General features: G+C 35.6%; 3 protein-coding genes across 3 annotated transcripts; all 3 read left to right on the top strand.

Annotated features, from left to right (window-relative positions):
* The first annotated feature begins 212 nt into the window (after positions 1-212).
* Positions 213-5,241, top strand: LOC140049140 (transmembrane prolyl 4-hydroxylase-like). Its single transcript, XM_072093957.1, has 8 exons — positions 213-344; positions 695-776; positions 1,250-1,691; positions 2,156-2,216; positions 2,821-2,960; positions 3,370-3,460; positions 3,845-3,959; positions 4,937-5,241. Exons 1-8 carry the CDS (start codon positions 213-215, stop codon positions 5,092-5,094), a joined length of 1,221 nt encoding a protein of 406 aa, XP_071950058.1. The 3' UTR covers positions 5,095-5,241.
* Positions 5,242-5,848: 607 nt separating this feature from the next.
* Positions 5,849-13,147, top strand: LOC140048985 (transmembrane prolyl 4-hydroxylase-like). The gene is made up of 8 exons (XM_072093792.1): positions 5,849-6,001; positions 6,480-6,561; positions 7,027-7,468; positions 7,730-7,787; positions 8,118-8,260; positions 8,773-8,863; positions 9,734-9,854; positions 10,729-13,147. Exons 1-8 carry the CDS (start codon positions 5,879-5,881, stop codon positions 11,127-11,129), a joined length of 1,461 nt encoding a protein of 486 aa, XP_071949893.1. The 5' UTR covers positions 5,849-5,878; the 3' UTR covers positions 11,130-13,147.
* Positions 13,148-13,746: 599 nt separating this feature from the next.
* Positions 13,747-16,013, top strand: LOC140048555 (histamine H2 receptor-like). The gene has a single exon (XM_072093296.1). The coding sequence runs from the start codon at positions 14,087-14,089 to the stop codon at positions 15,314-15,316; it is 1,230 nt and encodes a 409-aa protein (XP_071949397.1). The 5' UTR covers positions 13,747-14,086; the 3' UTR covers positions 15,317-16,013.
* Positions 16,014-19,662: the final 3,649 nt, after the last annotated feature.

Here is a 19,662-nt window from a genome sequence, read left to right as displayed (position 1 = left end):
ATAGATCTACAATTAAATCGATGAATGTGTAACTTAGTGAATAGATATCAACACTTTACAACAACACTGTTATTAATATCACGCATAATTCTCATGCCTATCCAATGTGTTACAATCACTATAATTATTATAATCCAACATCCGCGGTAACATGTGTGTTGTTAATGTAATAAATTGGTCTTTACTTATAAACCTGACTCAGTTTTTGCACAATGTACCTCTTTTTGCTCCTGATCGTTCTGCTCAGCACTAGATGTCAAATCCTGCAAAATAATAACTACTCAAAATTTATCCAAAGTGATGAGAATACTGATTTAAAGCTATCGAGGTTAGAGCCTGTATCTGTAAGTAGGCCTATTTAAATATTTGAATCAGAATTTATTTTTTTTTTCTAAACTTAATGTTAGTTAGCCATATGTAGATTCAATGAGGAGCAACCGCCTTTCCTTAAATTTGGAGGAGAAAAAACACACATGTTGTCAATGATATAACAGGTTTAGGCTTCACAGCTCTTCATTTTGAAATATTTATGACCAAACATCCAGGATCCGCAACTGGCCAAGTTTTGTTTGACGGATCTGTTAGGCCTAATGTAGGTCTATTTATAAAAGCTACATTGTTCATGGAACCAGGGAAGAACTGGAACTATTTTGTGGTAAATTGGGAGATTACAATATTAAATGTGTCTTTAAAGGTTGGTCATGAGCAGGAACTACATCTTGAATCTGGTAGAACATTGATAATAAAAACCGTAGCTGTACGCCCGCCTTTATTTGGTAAGTATCGGGTATATCAAGCTAACAGTAAGTACCGTTAGGCTACGTACGTTTCTTAAAGAATTATGGGTGTAGTTTAAATTCCTTATTATGTTTTAATAGTGTAGGCCTACTGTACTACTTCTATCGCAGTGCTCGGCCAACGCAGACAGCTAGCACGTGACCGACGCTGTCTGCGTTAGCCGTTACAGCACTGAATTCCGACGAGAGAGCATCGGGCGTAGTTTTTGTCGTCGAGAGAACTTTAAACATGTTTAAATTTCTCCTGACGGGCCTTGTCGTACAACGCTGTCTGAGTTGACCCATTAAGCGCATACTTAACACGAGATCAACTGCCAACGTCTCATCCAAAGGACGAGGAAACAATGATTAGAAAACACAACTTTTAGATTTAAAGAAAGCGTTGAGAGAGAAAAAAAGACCATTATTTTCATTATCATCGTCATTATCATTTTCATTATTATTTCATATAGAGATTGAAAACTTTCTCACTTCCGATGAATGTGAAAAAATAAAACTCATAGCCAAAAAAGGGGCATGGGAGAAAAGTGCTACTCTTCCGAAAACAGCCTTTAGAAAAGGAGCAAAAGAAGGCAGCCATAAGATCAATTTCACAACTGCTGATGTAAATTATGATGGATACATTAACTTCAGGGAGCTTTGGCATAAGAGGCCTCCCATACAAAATTCAATGATCACCCTAGACGATATAAAAGAATTTATTCAATTCTATAAGTATGATACTGATGGAGATGAGAAACTGAACTCTGGTGAGTTTGGGAAAATTGATATTAAATTAATGTACGAGTGGATGTACGAAAAAATAAGAACAGACAAAAGAAAGCAACATAGGACAAGTGACCAAGTATGGATGGAACACAAGTCCCATGAAGTATTTGGTGAATTACAGAAAAGGTAGGATTACAACGTATACCGTCTGGTAGTCAATCACATTTTGCTTGTAGAGGATGTTATGGTACAGGTTGGACAAATAATACTCTTTTCATCACAATATTCCAATAATTATTAAAACAGATTACAAAGTAGTACCACTGATGGTCATGCATTATGGATGGCAAAATACGTAGAGATTCTGGCAAAATACTGAATTGATGGCGCTGTTTTGGTAAAAATGGAATCATTTGAGAACCTCCTGGCGATGTTTCTTGCCCAGGTCCCAGGCAAACTAAGTTGGCTTAAGTACGCTTATCTGGTAATACCATGTCGACAACTGCTCAAGTGGTCAAGCCCAAAGCAATTACTAAAATATTAAATCATCCTTTCACACATTGTTATATCTTTCTAGAATAACTATCCTTTTTAGTTTGCAAATAATTGGGTACAAATTAATAACACCATTATTGTTTTTGATAATACAGAGTTGTTTTACTTACTGGTTTATCAAAGCAGATTGTCGACAACAATGGTGAAGCGATGCAGGTAAGATCAGAGGGGGCTGTAGAGGCTTTGTAGGACGAGGTTAATATTGATTGGACCCATGTTTCGGGTATGTTATACCTGATTGTAAAAAAAAACCGTTGACACAACCTATTTGATCAATGCCCATGATCTTGGTTATGGGCTTCTTACCACAAACGACCTCTTTCTTGACTATCCTTGTTTTGGCTTCCTACCACAAACGACCTCTTTATGGATGATCCTGTCTATGGGCTTCCTACCACAAACTACCTCTTTCTGGATTATTGTTGAGGCTTCCTACCAGCAATTCGATCTCCTTCTGGTTTATTCTTCTCGTATGGACTTCATACCGCAAACGACCTCTTTCTAGATGATGCTCCTCATTATGATGAACTTCTACCACAAACGACCTCTTTCTGGATGTTCCTGGAAATGAGCTTCCAGCCACCAATGCCATATTCCTGGAATTTCTCTCATAATAATATCGTATTATTGATTACCTTTGCTTTTCAAAGTATTTTCTTTTCAATACACTTACCCGATTGAAGTGCATCAAAAAGTACATGTTCGACCACAAATCTGACAAATAATAGTGACTATTATAACAGAGTTTTTTTTAACACAGATTGTGCATTACGATGTTGGTGGACACTATCACGCACATTATGACAGTGAAAGGGTAGACAATGCTAAGAAATGTGGCCATACAGGAGGTCTTTTAGATGGAGCTGCTCGACTAGATTTTAAAAACTACCGTGTATGCAGGTAGTGTTTTAGTATTAAACTTACATTGTTTTATTATTATTAATAATTAATCCTTTGGCTAGCCCCTATGGCATTTTCAACATATTACTGGGACTGCCGCGATACCTGGGGTGCGCCTCCCGGAACTACAAGTAAGCAAATCAACCATTTGAGTTTCAGTGCGAGCGACGAAATTGAAATCATTGACATCAAACCATTGATCATTTTGATCATGCTAAGAGACAAAATATGGAACAATACCGCATGTTTCGACAATGTTACCAAACTTACCTTTCGCTTCATATCTGAGATAGCTAAGGTAGATACCCGAAACGGTTATTTCCACCTATCTCAGACTGAGAATGAATTGAATAAATTGAAAATTTGATATAGAAATCATAATGAGCAGAAATGTACTTCTTTTTTATAGATATCTAACGGTGATGTACTACCTGAATGATGTTGACGATGGAGGCGAAACGGCATTTCCAATCGCGGACAATGTGACATATAAAGGCAATGTATGTATAATGTTCTTCAATGTTTTCAAACGTATCTATTCAAACATCATCATTTTATATATCTCCATATTAGGTACTCTAAAGATCTGTCTATATTATCAAGCTGTATGTGACAAAAAAAATGTGATGTGCTCATATCATATTAGAGTACCTTCGCATACGTTGAGTTCGGTACGTCGTTGGACCATAATTTTTTCCTAATTATAGGAACAAGTAATCAATTTTTACTGAAACAGAGAAATGACGTAATTTACATACACTTGCTACAGTAGGTCGTCGTAAATTGAAAGCTCCATAATGTAATTCAATGACAATTTGTTTGCATGCCATAGCTTACTATTTCATGTGAGAGAAACTGATTTATTTTAAAAATGTTCCAATCAGTTAATAAATGAAGAAATATACGATTTGAGTAACCACTGCAAGGATGCTAATGTTGTAGTTAAACCAAAGAAGGGCAAAGCTGTGATGTGGTACAACCACGTACTGAATGAAGACGGTAGGTGAAATTTGTATAATCAGTGATGATGAAAATTATGACGATGACGTCATGATGGATTTAGTGTTTGATTATTATAAATTTAATAGCGATAATCACAATGATGATGATTATAATAAATATTATGATTCTGAGGATTTGTAAATTGATTAACGACCCACCGACTGAACGAACAACATAACCAACGACCCAATGACAATAAAACGAACGCAATAGGTTACAATATAATATTAGCGATGTCGAGCAAAGAATTTCAATTTCCGTGCAATGAATTTACGAGAATAATAAAGACAATGAATTTACGAGAGGAATAAATAAAGACAATGAATAAATAGACGAAGGAAGAAACGAAGGACCGACTGAACGAAGGAAGGAACGAACGAACAACATAACCAACGACCCAATAACAATAAAACGAACGCAATAGGTTACAATAATTATATTAGCGATGTCGAGCACAACATTTCCGTGCAATGAATTTACGAGAATAATAAAGACAATGAATTTACGAGAGGAATAAATAAAGACAATGAATAAATAGACGAAGGAAGAAACGAAGGACCGACTGAACGAAGGAAGGAACGAACGAACAATATAACCAACGACCCAATAACAATAAAACGAACGCAATAGGTTACAATATAATATTAGCGATGTCGAGCAAAGAATTTCCGTGCAATGAATTTCCGAGAATAATAAAGACAATGTATAAGTAGACGTAGGAAGAAACGAAGGACCGACTGAACGAAGGAACGAACGAACAAATGAATGAACAACCTAACCAACGACCCAAAGAAAATAAATGAAAGAACGGACAAATAAATGAATAAAAAATGAACGAAAGAGGAAACGATTATCTGCGAATGTATCTCCAAAATATAGCATTTGTCCAGTATAATAAGTATTGTAATAAATTGTCACATTAAGTATCACATATGACGCCTGTATCATAGTCATAAGCCAAACTTTTCCCATAGGTTGGATTGGCGAGAATGACGTGTACTCTCTTCACGGTGGATGCGATATTAAACAAGGCGTTAAATGGATCGCTAATCACTGGATACATGTTGACACGGACAAGGAACGTCAAACACAATACCTTAAAAAACTCAGAAACAATATAGGAAATTTGTAACAATAAACAAATGATGGAAAAGTATTTATTTAAGACCAATAGAAAATATTTTTTACTTAAATCTACAAAAGTTTTTGTCAACTCGGATCGTGATATAATTATTCTGTCTAATTTGTAATATTAAATGCATGTTTTACATTTTTTATTGTGGCGGTTAAATCAATTATTGTAGTATAATGCATTATGCATAAAATAATAAAATAATTAATAATAAAAAAGCATGGTGATTCTGTATTTTTTTAATGAGTTAGCCACACACAATCCTTGAACCAGTGACAAAACAGACCTATTTTCTTTTTAAAATGTAGTCTAAAAATTTACCATAAATAAAAGTAAACAAGCTGGTGCCGAGATAAATCCAATAAAGTAATATAGGCATATGTATGATGGGGTTTTTGGGGTGGGGGTGCTAATTTTATAAATAATTTCCGTTTCATTACGGCGTAAGTACTAATACACCTATGTGTTACATGACTTTAATCTGAATCCCACTTAAAATGTGTGATGCCGTGACGGAAAGGTCGTATGCATGGATTCGCCTCTGTCAATCAGAGTGAAGTTACAATTTCACTCTTACCTGATCATAGACAATGGAATAGGTACAATTGATCAATGTAGGCCTACGTGTCAATGAATGGGACAAATATAGGCAACATCATCCCCCATATGTCTCATTTCCCACGGTTAATTATTGGCCTAACTCAATAACAGCATAATTGACTCAATAAAATTAAAACGCAAGGGGTTACAGTATGTATATTTTCTGTCAGATCAGGTTTATACAATGTACTTCTTGGTCATCCTTGTCGTTTTTCCCGGCATTGGATGCACTACCAATCAGAATCCTAGCCTAAGAGAGGAGCATTTTAATACGGACTTAAAATTACCAATGTTAGATCCTGTATCTGTAAGTACAACCGAATTACATGTTTATCGATTGCTGTTTCCATTTTTGTTTCTATTTTGTCCGTGCGTCAAGTAAAAAAAATAGCTATCCAATCGAATTTGAACACATACCATGAAACATTGGTCTAATGGTAGAAAGTCTGCGTATCAAGCAGAAGATTCGGGGTTCGAAATTCGGTTAGTGCGGCTTTTCTCATTGCTTCAACTTCAAAAAGAAAACTTGATTTTTAGTATATCATTCTCTATACAAAACATGTAAATGTATGAATTAATGTTAAATAAGCCCTAGTAAGCAAATTGTTTGTAGTACACGCATGCCGTACTCTCTCAAATGGGATGGACGCGCCGAAATTTAATTTTGGATTTTCATTTTGACGGATCGCTTACTAATTAAAGGGATCAATATTGAGAGCCTTGTTTGAACCGGAAGAAATTACGATATAGACTGGACTATAGGCCTTATAATATTTTCTTTAAAGGTTGGTCATGAGCAGGAACTGAATCTTGAATCTGGTAGAACATTGATGATAAAAACCGTAGCTATGCGTCCTCCTTTATTTGGTAAGATTCTTCTTCTAATAACAATTATGTTCATTTCACAGCTTGTGTGATTGTAGATACTAACACAATTAATGAGTTTCTGCAATCGGAGCAAATTGTCCCTGTTACCACCGTGTTGAAGTACCGTTGAGTTGCTCTTCACTAAACGTAAACAAAATATTATGCTATGATGTCGGTCAATAAGCTCCGAACAACATGTACACAATAACGACAATAAGCTAAATTCATTCGTTAATTATTTCTGATTTGTTACAACGCACACTGGTCTCCATTACACGCAATGTACCCCGAGTATTCTCTTTCTCAGTATTCATTCAATATTGATTAATCACGCATAACGGATTGTAACTATCTGCGCTATCACAATTATGACATCCAATCAACGAATTCGAATTTCAAACTACGACCATTTTATTTTTTTCAGATTTTCTTATGTTTACTTTTTCGTATATTATCATTAACTAGAGATTGAACATTTTCTAACCGACAATGAATGTGAACACATAAAAAACATTGCCAAAAGAAGAAGATGGAAACAAAGTCATACACTACCGGAAGACGGATTTGGGTCAAGAGTAAGCGAGGGCGATCATCAACTTAATTTCCAAGATACTGACACGAACACTGATGGATGTGTAGATTTTATAGAACTTTGGTACGCACGGCCTCCCATACAAAACGCATTGATCACAATAGACGACATAGAAGAGTTTATTCAATTAAATGAGTATGATACTGATGGAGATAAGAAACTTACCGCTGGTGAGTTTGGAAAGATTGATGTAAAACTGATGTACAAGTGGATGTATGACAACATGAAGGCAGACAAAAGAAAGAAGACTAGGATAAGTGACCAAGTCTGGGTCGATCATAATTCTGATGAATTATTTGATGAATTAAAGAAAAGGTAAGATCTAATTATAAACTCTCTTGAATAGTATCATCTCAATTCTTTTTAAAGAGCCCAGTTATTCCAAATTAAATAGACATCTTTAATATTACCTCGAATTTGGCTAGAGGAGTGAGATTTTTTTCTATGATAGATTGATAAGTAATTGCGGAAAAGGGTATTTAGAATAGGCCTATTTAAATGAGAATACCAGTGATCTTAAAGCCTTTTCAGGTTGTTTGTTTTTACAATATTCAATAATTATTGTTAATAATACAGACTTGTCTCACTCACCGGGTTATCAAAGAAAATCGTTGATCTTGGTGAAAAGATGCAGGTAAGATCAGAGGAGTAAATTTAGGTTCAAACATACCACTCATGTTTATCGTGAGCTTTTTCACATTTGAAAGCAATGTTTTGGAAAAGTGAAAGTTGTTTTTGTGTGCATTAGAGACTAGAGACAATTTTAAAAAGGCTGCTAAACGTCTATATTTATTATATAAATGAATCATTCATTCACATTATACATTTTCCCTTTACATACGAACCTACAGTGACATATAATGAAAAAAATACTCGTATCTAGATGACTTGCAATAGTCTGTTAAGCTGTACCTAATGATAGCTGTAGAATTGAGTGATATAGGTATATTATTGTTTTACACAGATTGTACATTACGATGTTGGTGGACACTACCACGCTCATTATGACAGCGAGATGATTGATAACAAGCAATGTATAAATACACGTCTTTTAGATGGAGTTGAGGAATCTGTGAAACTCGATTTTAACAAATATCGTATGTGTAGGTATGTTATGAAATTAATTAAAATACATGAAATTTAGTTGTGTTCTGTTTTTCAGGTGGTTCTTTACCCAGTCAGCTTCGGCTGGCTATGTTCTGTTTTTAGTCGTTTCCTTTTTTTTTTCAGGCATTTTAAAACACTTTATTAATCAATTAAGCTAGTACTATCTCGCATTTACATGGTGTTCATAACTTGGGTTTAGGTGTCATTCATTGGTCAGTATGTTCGAAATTCCAGAAAAAAAAACATAGGCATGGAGTTTCGCTTATTCTTCCTCTCTTGCTTCAATAATAAAAATGGATTGGGTAAAGTTTTATAGGATCAAAGTTCACAAAATTCCTCTGACTGTGTTCATGTTCTATTCAACATAGTATCTCTACATTGTTCTTCTTATTGACACGCTTTAAAATGCTACTAGTTGCAGCAACAGTTCTGATTTCCTACACAGTTTCGCAGTTTCCTAGTTCAGTATTACCGGTACCCACTCCCATTTATGTGGCTTATATTTTGCATAGATATGTAACGGTGATGTACTACCTTAATGATGTTGAAGAAGGGGGCGAAACGGCATTTCCAGTTGCAGACAATGTGACATTCCACAGAAAGGTATGACACTTAACTGTATGACACTTTAACTGTATGAAACTTAACTGTATGAAACTTAACTTATGACACTTAACTTATGACACTTAACTTATGACACTTAACTTATGCATGGTACTATACTTTAGATCCTTCCTTTAAATCTCTATCCATTTCATTTATTTATTCGACATCAAACATGTTCTGGGACCCCAAAAGTAACAGAGTCATCATAACATGATATGTCTGGGGCTCCAGAAAAACTTAACGACAATCCAAATACGTCCAAATACAAGTTGAAACACAGTACCTATTTTTTCTCGTAAATGTGTCCTTAACATTATGTTTTCACGCTGCTGCTCTACCCCGCTACGTCACACGAGATGACTCATTCATTAGATGAAATCAAGCAGCAGTATAGTACTACACTTTGACATTTTTGTTAAAATGGAAACCCGACTATAATTTATAGGTACCACCTGTTGAATCCAAAAAACGGCTGGGAAAAGAGTCTAATGACAAATCCCAAAGCATTTATGGTATTTATGAGTCCCATGATATTACTATAATTCACTGTCAGATAATCATTGAATTATTATCAAAACAGTCCATTGAAGTTTTTGTTTGTAATAGGATACTTAAAGTATCTAGGCGTGATGAAGTGACCCCCAGACTTGACCTTAGCAATAACAATAAGCGAGCAGCGTTTTTTGTAAGAAATATTCTTGTTTAGATTTAATTTGTTATTGTAACACTTATTTCAAAAGTTTGACTTTCTATATTTTAAACTAATTATGCCTGTCCTGTTTTAAACTAATGAGTGCCCCAATTTAAAGAATTTAATTCACCAAAACATTATTTAATACTAATTTTTATTTATTTATTTATGATCAGTATATGGCGGGAAATACAATCACCGATTTGAGTAACCACTGCGAGGATGCTAATGTTGTAGTTAAACCAAAGAAGGGCAAAGCTGTGATGTGGTACAATCACGTACTGAATGAAGACATAGGTAGGTAAAATCTATGCAATATACAGTAGTTTATGACAAAAATAATGCCAACCATCGCTCAAGCATGGACGCTGCAGCGCAACAGCGTAGCACAACGCAAGTTAGTTGACCAATCACAAACGGCAGTTTGGATGTTCAGCTAGGAATAAATCCCACTGATATTGCAAAATGATGATTTTATACTCGAATGTTCCTCTTATAAAATATCAAAATTGTTAGAAACTCGTTCAGGATCAGCACTAAAATTGCGAAATGTTATGAGTAAAATCTGAACGAAAGTTTTACAATAAGCGAAGGTGGACCGACGTTAGGTAACAACAATTTATTGACGTGTTGGTCCGAAGGAAGGCAAAAGGAAAAAGATACTGGGCTTTCCTTGCGAAGATTCTTGCTGCGACAAATAACAATAATGTATATTCTCCGCGGCGCGCGGTATCTATCAAGCGTGGTTCCCACTAGAACGTAACGCAAGGACGTAAACGCAACGCAAGCGTTTTAACCAATGACAAGCGAAGTTATAGACAGTTAGCAATCACAAGCGAATAAGCCATCGCTTGTGATTGGTCAATTCACTTGCGTTGCGTTACATCCTTGCGTTGCGTCGCTGGTGGGAACCACGCTTTAGGGGCGTAGAACTGTACGTTTCGCAGCCACAGATAAACCATTTGATCTCCAGAGCTCATCATACTGTTGTTAGATTGCCTTGCATCAAGTAATTTTACTCGAAAATCACATCATAATGACGCGATGGATCACCCGAATTACGTTGCGCTACGTTCCACCATTTTGTTACGTCACGTTCCACCATTGTGTTACGTCATAGTGGGAAACTGTAAGCTTGAATACAATATTTTAACATTGTTCTTTCTCGTAGGTTGGATTGGTGATATTGACGTGTACTCTCTTCATGGTGGATGCGATATTAAGAGAGGTGATAAATGGATCGCTAATCATTGGCTACCTGTTGACACGGACGAAGAACGGCAAATACAATATATGAAAATGAAACAACAGAAAAAGATATTTAACGATTTAACAAATAAGGAAAACAACATACTCAGACTGCACCATCAAAATACAATTCGGCATCATCAAGAAACACGACGTCATAGCAGCCAGAATATGCCTAAACTGACGCAAGAAATCGTAGAAAACTTTCAAGACGAACAAAGCAGGCATAAGAACATTTTAGAAGGCTTAGGCCTAAACAAAGAACGTTTTGAAGATCAACAAAAACAAAAAATAAACCAAATTAACAGTAAGGATGAACTGTAAATCTAGTTCTATAATATGATTGTTTGATAACGCAGCTTGGTTTGCGAGTATTTATGTTATATCATTTTGCGCATTTCACAGACGAGAGCGGTAACGGTAAGCTGTAATTGTACGCGGAAAACGCAAACATAGAATAAATGTTATTTCTTATGACCAGCAGCAGTGCTTGCAACATACAGTAGCCTCGATGCCTACAGGCACCTACTTTCCGCAACACCTCATCTTGCGAATTCCGCGCGCTGTGTAGATGGGACCAGCCACGTGGTTTTCCGCTTACCATTACCGCTTCCCGTTACTGCTCTGTGTTCCTGTTGACGAAGAGTATTTACTGTTTTGCTGCCCTCTACAGCAGTACGGTACCTATACATAATAATACTCTTACACATGTATTGCTATTCTGTACGTACAAGTCATTTTGCGAGGAGTAGGCTGTGTTTAACTGTATAAACAAACATTTTATATCTGAACCTTCGATTTTCCATTTTGCTCGATTGCCTTTGTGAATCGTACGGGATTGTTAAGATGTTTTAATTTCTAGTATTATAAGACAGGTTATTGACACAGTACAAATGCCTCTAGCTATCTTCATCTTTAGCATTACGATTTTTATCAAGACAGGATAATTAATTAGATGCCCTCGTTTCAAGTTTATTCAATTCACTTTCTGTAAAGCCCATTGATGTTCAATTCAATTCGTTCTGCTATGTTGTGTTTTCGGGCTATTTAGTATTTTAGTGTTACATGACCAAGAACTAATATTTTAAAATATATAGTCCTATATATAAGCATTTTTAAAAGTCTGACAAACAGTCATATAGTTTTTTTAAATCGAAAGATTATGTAATAATTGTACAGTAGTGTGTTGATTTTTCAAGATATAAGCTATGGGTAGGTTGATAACGTTTGGTTCCAACTAGGACGTAACGCAAGGACTAAACGCAACGAAAGCGAGTTGACCAAGTTCGAATAATCCACTCCCACACTGTGATTAGTCAAATCACTTGCGTAGCGCTTACGTAATTGCGTTGCGCGTATGTCCTTGCGCTGCGAATACGTCCTTTCGCTGCGCCCTAATGCGAACCAAACTAAAAAAAAGGGAGGGAACGATTACCGATTATTTTTGCTTCGCATTCTATCTTAACTAGTGCATATTCTGTTGAAGGCATATCTTTGCTTGTACATACAATCTTTCTTTCTTGTTTGTATTTTTACCACGTACGGTATTGGTTTTAATCAGTGCCTATAATGTTCAATTAGATCTAAGCCGTGGGAGTTCTGAGTTAAGTTTTAAAAAATTACGGTAAGGAATGACGTTATTTTTTATGTTGAACCAGGGACGAGTGTACATTTCATTCTTCCCTGGTTGAAAACTAAAGAGAAAGTAATCATTGTTTGGGATATTTTTCTCTGTTCTCTGTTTTTATTTAACAACATCTTTATACAGGCTTACACGTAAAACAAAACCTGTTTTGCATTGTGGTTTCTAGACTCTAACTTCATTATAAATAAAACGAAATAAGTATAACAGTCGTACGGTATAAATAGGCCTACAAGGTAGACTCAGGAACGGGTCCAGCAGGTGCATTTAGGGCGCGCACTCTCCACTTTTTTCGACAGGTATTTTGACAGGTAGGGCCTACTAATGCTCCACCATTTAAAAATCTGTCCTAAGACCTCACAAGCGTGTTTGGTGAATTTTTTCTCAATTTTAAGTTTTATGTAATCAATGTACACTATGCCTAATCTGACAATAAATTACAGTATAGTAATCCATTGCATTTACCACACAATAGCGAACAGTTCGGCTTATACCATAGGAGGCCTAGGCGGCCTACAATTGAATTATTGTACACAATGATTATAGGTTCTTCTTGTATTACAAATCACTGTTTTGGAAGAAAGTAAATACAATCGCGGGCTCATCAATTAGTTAATTATCATTGTATCATTAGTTTTGAAAGAGAATTTCTGCTTTATTTTAACTCGTCTGTTCACCACGACGAACGAAGCGGATGATTTGATTGGCTTAATAAATAGTTGTAAGGCACCGGAATGACGGGGCGTGGCCAGTCGTGGCTTTTCAGCGTTATACGCATGCACAGATTTCATATAACTCCCGACAAAAAACGTAATGCTCGACTTCTGTGTATAATTCTATTTTGATAGTAACGATCGCATTGAAATTAAGCCTAAAAATAGTTTAGATTTCTTTGTGAGGGCTAAATTTGATGAATGGCTGTAACCGAATAAACAAAGCCGTCCTTTTATTGTGTATTTTGATCACGCTGTTATGCGTTATTAGTTAAATAATGGTAATGGGTATACATATTTGATATTAGTCGTTTCACTTCAGTACATAACGGTTCCAAAAACACTATAACCATAAGATTCACTTCCGTTCGCAAATTGTTCATATTGAATTGTTCATATTGAATTGTTATAGCTTTAAAGTATAGTCTAAATGTACTGTACGGCTCCATGCCAAACATGAGAGTGTGTGTTATAATTACAGTAATAGATTTTCTCAAATAATGTAGGTGGCGTCCTTGACGGTATTCCTTTACGTATTGAAAGTCGTTCACCGACTGAAAGCAGTTGTGAAATGGTATCGTATGCTCAGTTGGGATTGACGTACCAACACTGTTGCATGCTTAGAAGGCCCGATACTTCAGCCGGACGGCAGTACTTTCGATTAAGCCTAATAGAAAATTTATTTACATATACATTAAAGTATATTATGGACGTCGAACACTTATTTTGACATGGCTTGTCGTATTTTTACAATTCATGTATTTTTGTAAACACCATAGTAACGTATTGCGCGGCAGGTGTATACGAAGCTTTCTGAAAGATGTTGTCCAGTCATGAGGAAAATCAAAATCGACTTCACTAAAATCAAAGTACGAAGGGCAAACCTGAAATCATAAGAAAAACCGACATAGAATATTGGTTCAGTAATGGCAGACTCTAACGCAAGTGTTAGGCCTACAACACAAACTGTATCATTATTGGAAAGCACATTCGAATACGGAACTACCATACCAGCAGACGATACAACCAATTTAACATCAAGATCTATCGGCTTAGGAATTCTATTCACAATTATAATTATTTTAATCATCTGTGGAAACATACTGGTTTGTCTTTCTCCATGGGTTAACATTATGCTTCGAACTTCAACGTACACGCTGCTCGTGTCGCTGGCGATGGTTGATTTACTCCTTGGTCTTACTGTGTTACCCTTTAGTGCAATCTTCACAATATCCCAAACGTGGGACTTCGGACCTGAACTCTGCAATATATATGTGTCGTGCGATGTTCTGTTCTCCACGGCCTCAATATTACATTTGCTTGTCATTAGCGTAGATAGATACGTAGCTATTCTTAAACCATATACTTATAAGACAGTTATGACAAGGAGAATGGCCTTTTTTGGAATAGCTATTGTATGGATTATTTCTTTTCTCATTTCTTTTCTTCCAATACACCTTGGCTGGAACACAGAGTCTGGTGACGTTCAAAGTTACACGAACCCTTCTGAATGCCAGTTAGAAACTAACACACTTTTTGCATTATTAGACGGAATTTTGCTGTTTTTTGTGCCGCTAACGCTGATGTCAGGACTATACTGCAAAATAGTCATCGTTGCTCGAAAGCAGGCGAAAGCCATAGCTAGGCTATCAGCGCAGTTTAATAACAATCGAAAACAACATATCAAGGTGGTAGACGAACATAAAGCGCTTAAAGTAATGGCAATAGTGATGGGATGTTTTGTCGTCTGTTGGGTGCCATACTTCACGATTTTTACCTTTCAACCAGTATTCGAATGGAACCTTCCTGATTCCACCTATTTCGTCGTGCTCTGGATGGGATATATTAACTCATTGATAAACCCGCTTGTGTACGCAGCTTTAAACAGTGAATTTCGAAAAGCGTTTTCTATACTTATTCACATGGCTCGAAATAGAACAAGTGATAGGCGTCTTTCAAATGGGTCCTTGGTGACGTTAAGGGTTAATAATACGGACCGGAACACTTATGAACGAGTAGAACGTCACGTGCCTTCCGTTTGTTGGGACCCTAATGCTGATGGCATTAATATACCAATCGGAAGGAATGTAAATGGAATAGTATATCCTATTCTTGATGTTGAGATGGCTAAGGACACAAATAAGAATGGTAGGTGACATCAAATGCACTATCATTGTCATCCACAGAATAAACAATAGTTAATATAATGTTTTTTTAAGCGTTTAATTATAGGGAATTTGTTGTTGCTAACTGTTTATGATTAAAACATCCTTCCAAGTAGGCCTAATTCTTGCTACCATTTTAACATACGGCTTATTCAGACTATTTAACGGATATGTTGGTTTCATGTGGACCAATTATCGCTAACTTTTGTGGATAGGTGACCGAATTATCCGGGTAAACCGAGCTTTTGTCTTAGGGCGGTAGCCGAAGAAGACCTATAATTTAACAGACCATGTGTCCTGGACGGAATAAACGTTCCGCTCGTCTGACACAGTCTCCTTCGTCTGACTCTCCCGCACCGAAATCTTGTTATTAAAGATTGGTTCCCACTAGCGACGCAACGCAAGCGAGTTGACCAATCACACGCGACTGTTCAAATAATCGATTGCTTATGATTGGTCAAATCACTTACGTTGCGTATTAGTCAAGTGGGAACCAAGCTTTACTAAGCCTGAATCGATTCATTGGCCTATTATTAAAAGTAAAACAAGGATACAACTAATAAAGAAAAAGAAACATGATGTATATTATTTAAAAAGCTATTAATAGAAAATGATGCTATATTATATTTCATAAAATAAAGCTAAATGTCTTGCCACCGACTCTAATTCAATGACTTGTTATTTTATTATATGCTTAATTATTTTATTTTGTATTAAAAGGTAACTCTGCAGAGTTAAATAAATAATACCGTACGCCTCTTGTTATATTGTTTCATTCGGTCAAATTACGTTGCGCCTATCGTTGTATTGCGCGCGTCTACGTGTTTGCGTCCCACCCATACGCGTCCCACCTATACTTGGTTGCGTTGCGCCTATATACCTTGCGCTTACGTTTTTACGTTATACGTAAGCAGCGCATTCATTCATATACGTCCTTTGTAGTTGAATTCAGGTAAATTGATGAGAATTCACGCTTACTGGAGCGGATATAAAATAAATACGAAGCCTATACTTAAAGAATAAACTCTATACACAGGTTAATCTTGAAATTTATAAAATCAATAAGTATGGTGTCTTTGTTTTAAGTGAAGTTCAAATAATGTATGTCTTCATATCTTTGTATTACATTCCTACAAATCTAATATGACTACCATAGGCCCAAATACTATCAATCATATAAACCCGGAATTTATTTACCTAGGTAAGTTGGTTCCTACCACCCAATTTTTTGCCTGTGAAACCAATTTAACAGGGTATATAACAAAATCTGAACAGGTCCATAATGTAGTAATGTTGTTGGCCATGGTCTCCCCAATTTCATTTTTTTTGTTATGTATATACTGAAATAGACCAAATAAATAATGAAATGAAATGAAAGGCGGTTTGATAGAAGAGAGGCTACTCATTTATTCCAGTCGGCCTATATTCGTTTCTTATATCATTAGTAAATCGTGACTGACGAGCAATGATTGATTGCCAAGTTTTAATTTTTCCAGTAAAACCCTCCAATTACAGACCAATCTCTAAAAACCGGATACAAAATCAAAGGCAAACCATACGTAAAGCCTGAATGAACATTAACCTCCTGATGAAATGTGATTTTAAAATTATATGAGTATGATGAGTTTTACATTAGTAGCTAGGCCGAGCTGTGTTGGTATTGAACAGCTAAATAATACGGACTAACTGTTACATAAAGGCCATCTGTGCAGCCTTCGCTGGCGCACCTTCTTTGTAATGTTTTTGTTGCCTTAGCAATAATTTCCACTTATTTTAACAACAGATTGAAATAACAACAAATAATACGTTGTCGAGCTTTTGTTAAATAACATTAATTTATTTTAATTACAACGATTAATTCAAGGACTTTCAACGAAAAGAATCTATTATTATAAGACCATGGTTTAAGTGGCTCTTCAAATACAACAACATTTGAAAGCCAATACTCAGCGATTCATCTAAAGATTATAACGATTACAATACATCCTATTTTGTCGTATAGTATATTTGACCATAGAATTAACACAATAATCGTGTTTTAATTTCGATAGAGCTTCTTTTCATCCTGAGTTTGAAGGACTGAAAACAACGTAGCTAAGAGACGAGTATTCATTCACAAAGGTCGACCTTGTTTTCAATCTTTTCAATTGGCGAGGTAAACTAGATTTTAATGAAAACGTCTTTATCTATATTACTATTAGCAGTATACCAGGCCTCCTCATGTGGATGGCGGTGTAACAATTTACATAAATCGTAAACAATTAAACGTGTTATGCACTAGGTTTTAAATCGTCACCATGACGTGGTAGAGTGATCCGCGCGCAGCAAGCAATTTTAAAGATCTGTCTACACATCAAACTTTATGTGACAAAAAAATGTGATGTACCAAATATGGTAGTGATACGTTTAAATATGGTAGTGATTGTCACATAAAGTTTGATAGTGTAGACAGAGCTTTACGCATCCGTCAAATACGTGTGCTGAAATAGGGTCTTGATATAATGTGATTTCACATCAGATTTCGACAGCTTGACTAACTTGTATTTAAATTATCAATAATGACGTTATAAAAATGAAAAATGAATGAATACTTGTCAAAAAGAATTGTCTCAGCATTATCATATTCAAGCTTTAAACATTAATTACTATTTTTAGTTAAAAGGATTATTTTGGTAGGCCTAGTACCACACACATTATCGTACTCATAACGTCCCTCCCACTTCAACAGTGGCATTTCCTGGTCGTGTGGGCCTCAATAGAGGCTAGTGTAATTAGAATGATTTTAACCCATTGCGTGAGAATAATATAAGCATTCACATCCTACATCGAAAATATCCATAATAATCAAACATTTCTATAAATAAATTTGTCAAAGCGTCTGGTAGCTTATTCAAGCGGGTCGGTATTTGGTTTTTAGTTAAAAATAGTTACACAGACAATAAACTCGTTCGACATACACAATAGCCCTCATCTCATATTTCATAACGATTTCATAAAATGTAACAATGGGCACGAGATTTGACATCCGGTACCTGGATTCTACTAAATCTTCAAAATACCATATACGTAGTGGAATTCATGTAGCTTTTGTTACGTAACAGAAAATAGGAGTCGGTAATCCCCGGCGGATCAGTCACGAAACGGGACAAGAACACCTTTTTTTACCGTGGATTCTAAATGTCGACACCATATAATAATTTTAATTATAATACAGCAACTCACTTTATACTATCACCTATCACATACAATCATGCAAGAACTAGGCCTATACATGTTTCTTTAAAAACAAATAAATCGGCAGTAATTTTAATTATCGGTGTAAGTTGTTTCACATCTTTTTAATCGTATGCTCTAGGCCATTTATCAGATATTTGTCACCGTCATTGACTTACTTACTTGGCGAACTTTATTTCTAATTAAAGAGATTACATTACCAATTAGATAGCCTTGTTATTTAGATAGCGATCAATTTCCCTATACTTGTATTAGTACTGTTTTATGTATTCTCACTTATATGTTAAAATCATTCGTATTCTTGCTATTCATTTTGAAAAAAAAACAATTTTGGGGATTCAAATAACCCTGATAATAATAACAATGGTGCGTTTTGTTATGCCTCCCAACTCAATACATAAGAAAGTAACAAAAGAAAGAGGAATTTAGAAAATGGGAAGTAAGAAGCCGTTTGAAACTGATATAAATTAAATATAAAACAGAATTAAGGCCAATTTACACAGACGAGCGAAAACGATAATTCAAATTATAGAATCTATGTTATTCCTTATGACATTACACACAACGCAGAGCGGACGGGCGGTTTACGCTCAGGAAAGATACAGATTATACGTGGGACAAGCTACGCGGTTTTCCACTTACCGTTACCGCTCATCTGTGTAAATTGGCCTTTATGACCATTACACAAACGCCGAGTGGATGGATGGTTCAACGGAAACCAGCTCAGGATAGATAGCGATTTTACGTGGGACAAGCATGTAAACTGGCCCATAGAGGGGTCAGCCTACAACCAAATCTGAAATTCACAACGAAATAGATTTGAAGAGGAAGCCTGGTAAATATTGTATAAAAAGAAAACAATTAAAATATAAAGCTATATTTATGAGCCTATATAACATTTATTTATCTTGAAAATTCATAAAATTATAATAAAGTACAATAATTTGAGCAACTTAGAAGGGAAAATATTTGTGAGAGGCAGCCAAAAAAACTGATAGGGAAAAACAGGACAACACGGAACAGGAAACAGAACAAAAAACTATAATAGAGACTAATAATGAATGAATAATAAGTGAAAGTGTGATTTTTTATAATTATAACTT

The sequence above is a fragment of the Antedon mediterranea genome, chromosome 5, assembly GCF_964355755.1.
Source record: "Antedon mediterranea chromosome 5, ecAntMedi1.1, whole genome shotgun sequence".
NCBI lineage: Eukaryota > Metazoa > Echinodermata > Crinoidea > Comatulida > Antedonidae > Antedon > Antedon mediterranea.
Note: the sequence above shows the minus strand (reverse complement) of the source record. Positions and strands in the feature narration are given on the sequence as shown.

Coding starts and splice junctions, on each gene's coding strand:
- LOC140049140 (XM_072093957.1), top strand. CDS start 213: ATGTACCTCTTTTTGCTCCTGATCGTTCTGCTCAGCACTAGATGTCAA. Junction 2,217..2,820: donor ACAATGGTGAAGCGATGCAG/GTAAGATCAGAG, acceptor TTTTTAACACAG/ATTGTGCATTACGATGTTGG. Junction 2,961..3,369: donor AAAAACTACCGTGTATGCAG/GTAGTGTTTTAG, acceptor TCTTTTTTATAG/ATATCTAACGGTGATGTACT.
- LOC140048985 (XM_072093792.1), top strand. CDS start 5,879: ATGTACTTCTTGGTCATCCTTGTCGTTTTTCCCGGCATTGGATGCACT. Junction 7,788..8,117: donor ATCTTGGTGAAAAGATGCAG/GTAAGATCAGAG, acceptor TGTTTTACACAG/ATTGTACATTACGATGTTGG. Junction 8,261..8,772: donor AACAAATATCGTATGTGTAG/GTATGTTATGAA, acceptor TATTTTGCATAG/ATATGTAACGGTGATGTACT.
- LOC140048555 (XM_072093296.1), top strand. CDS start 14,087: ATGGCAGACTCTAACGCAAGTGTTAGGCCTACAACACAAACTGTATCA.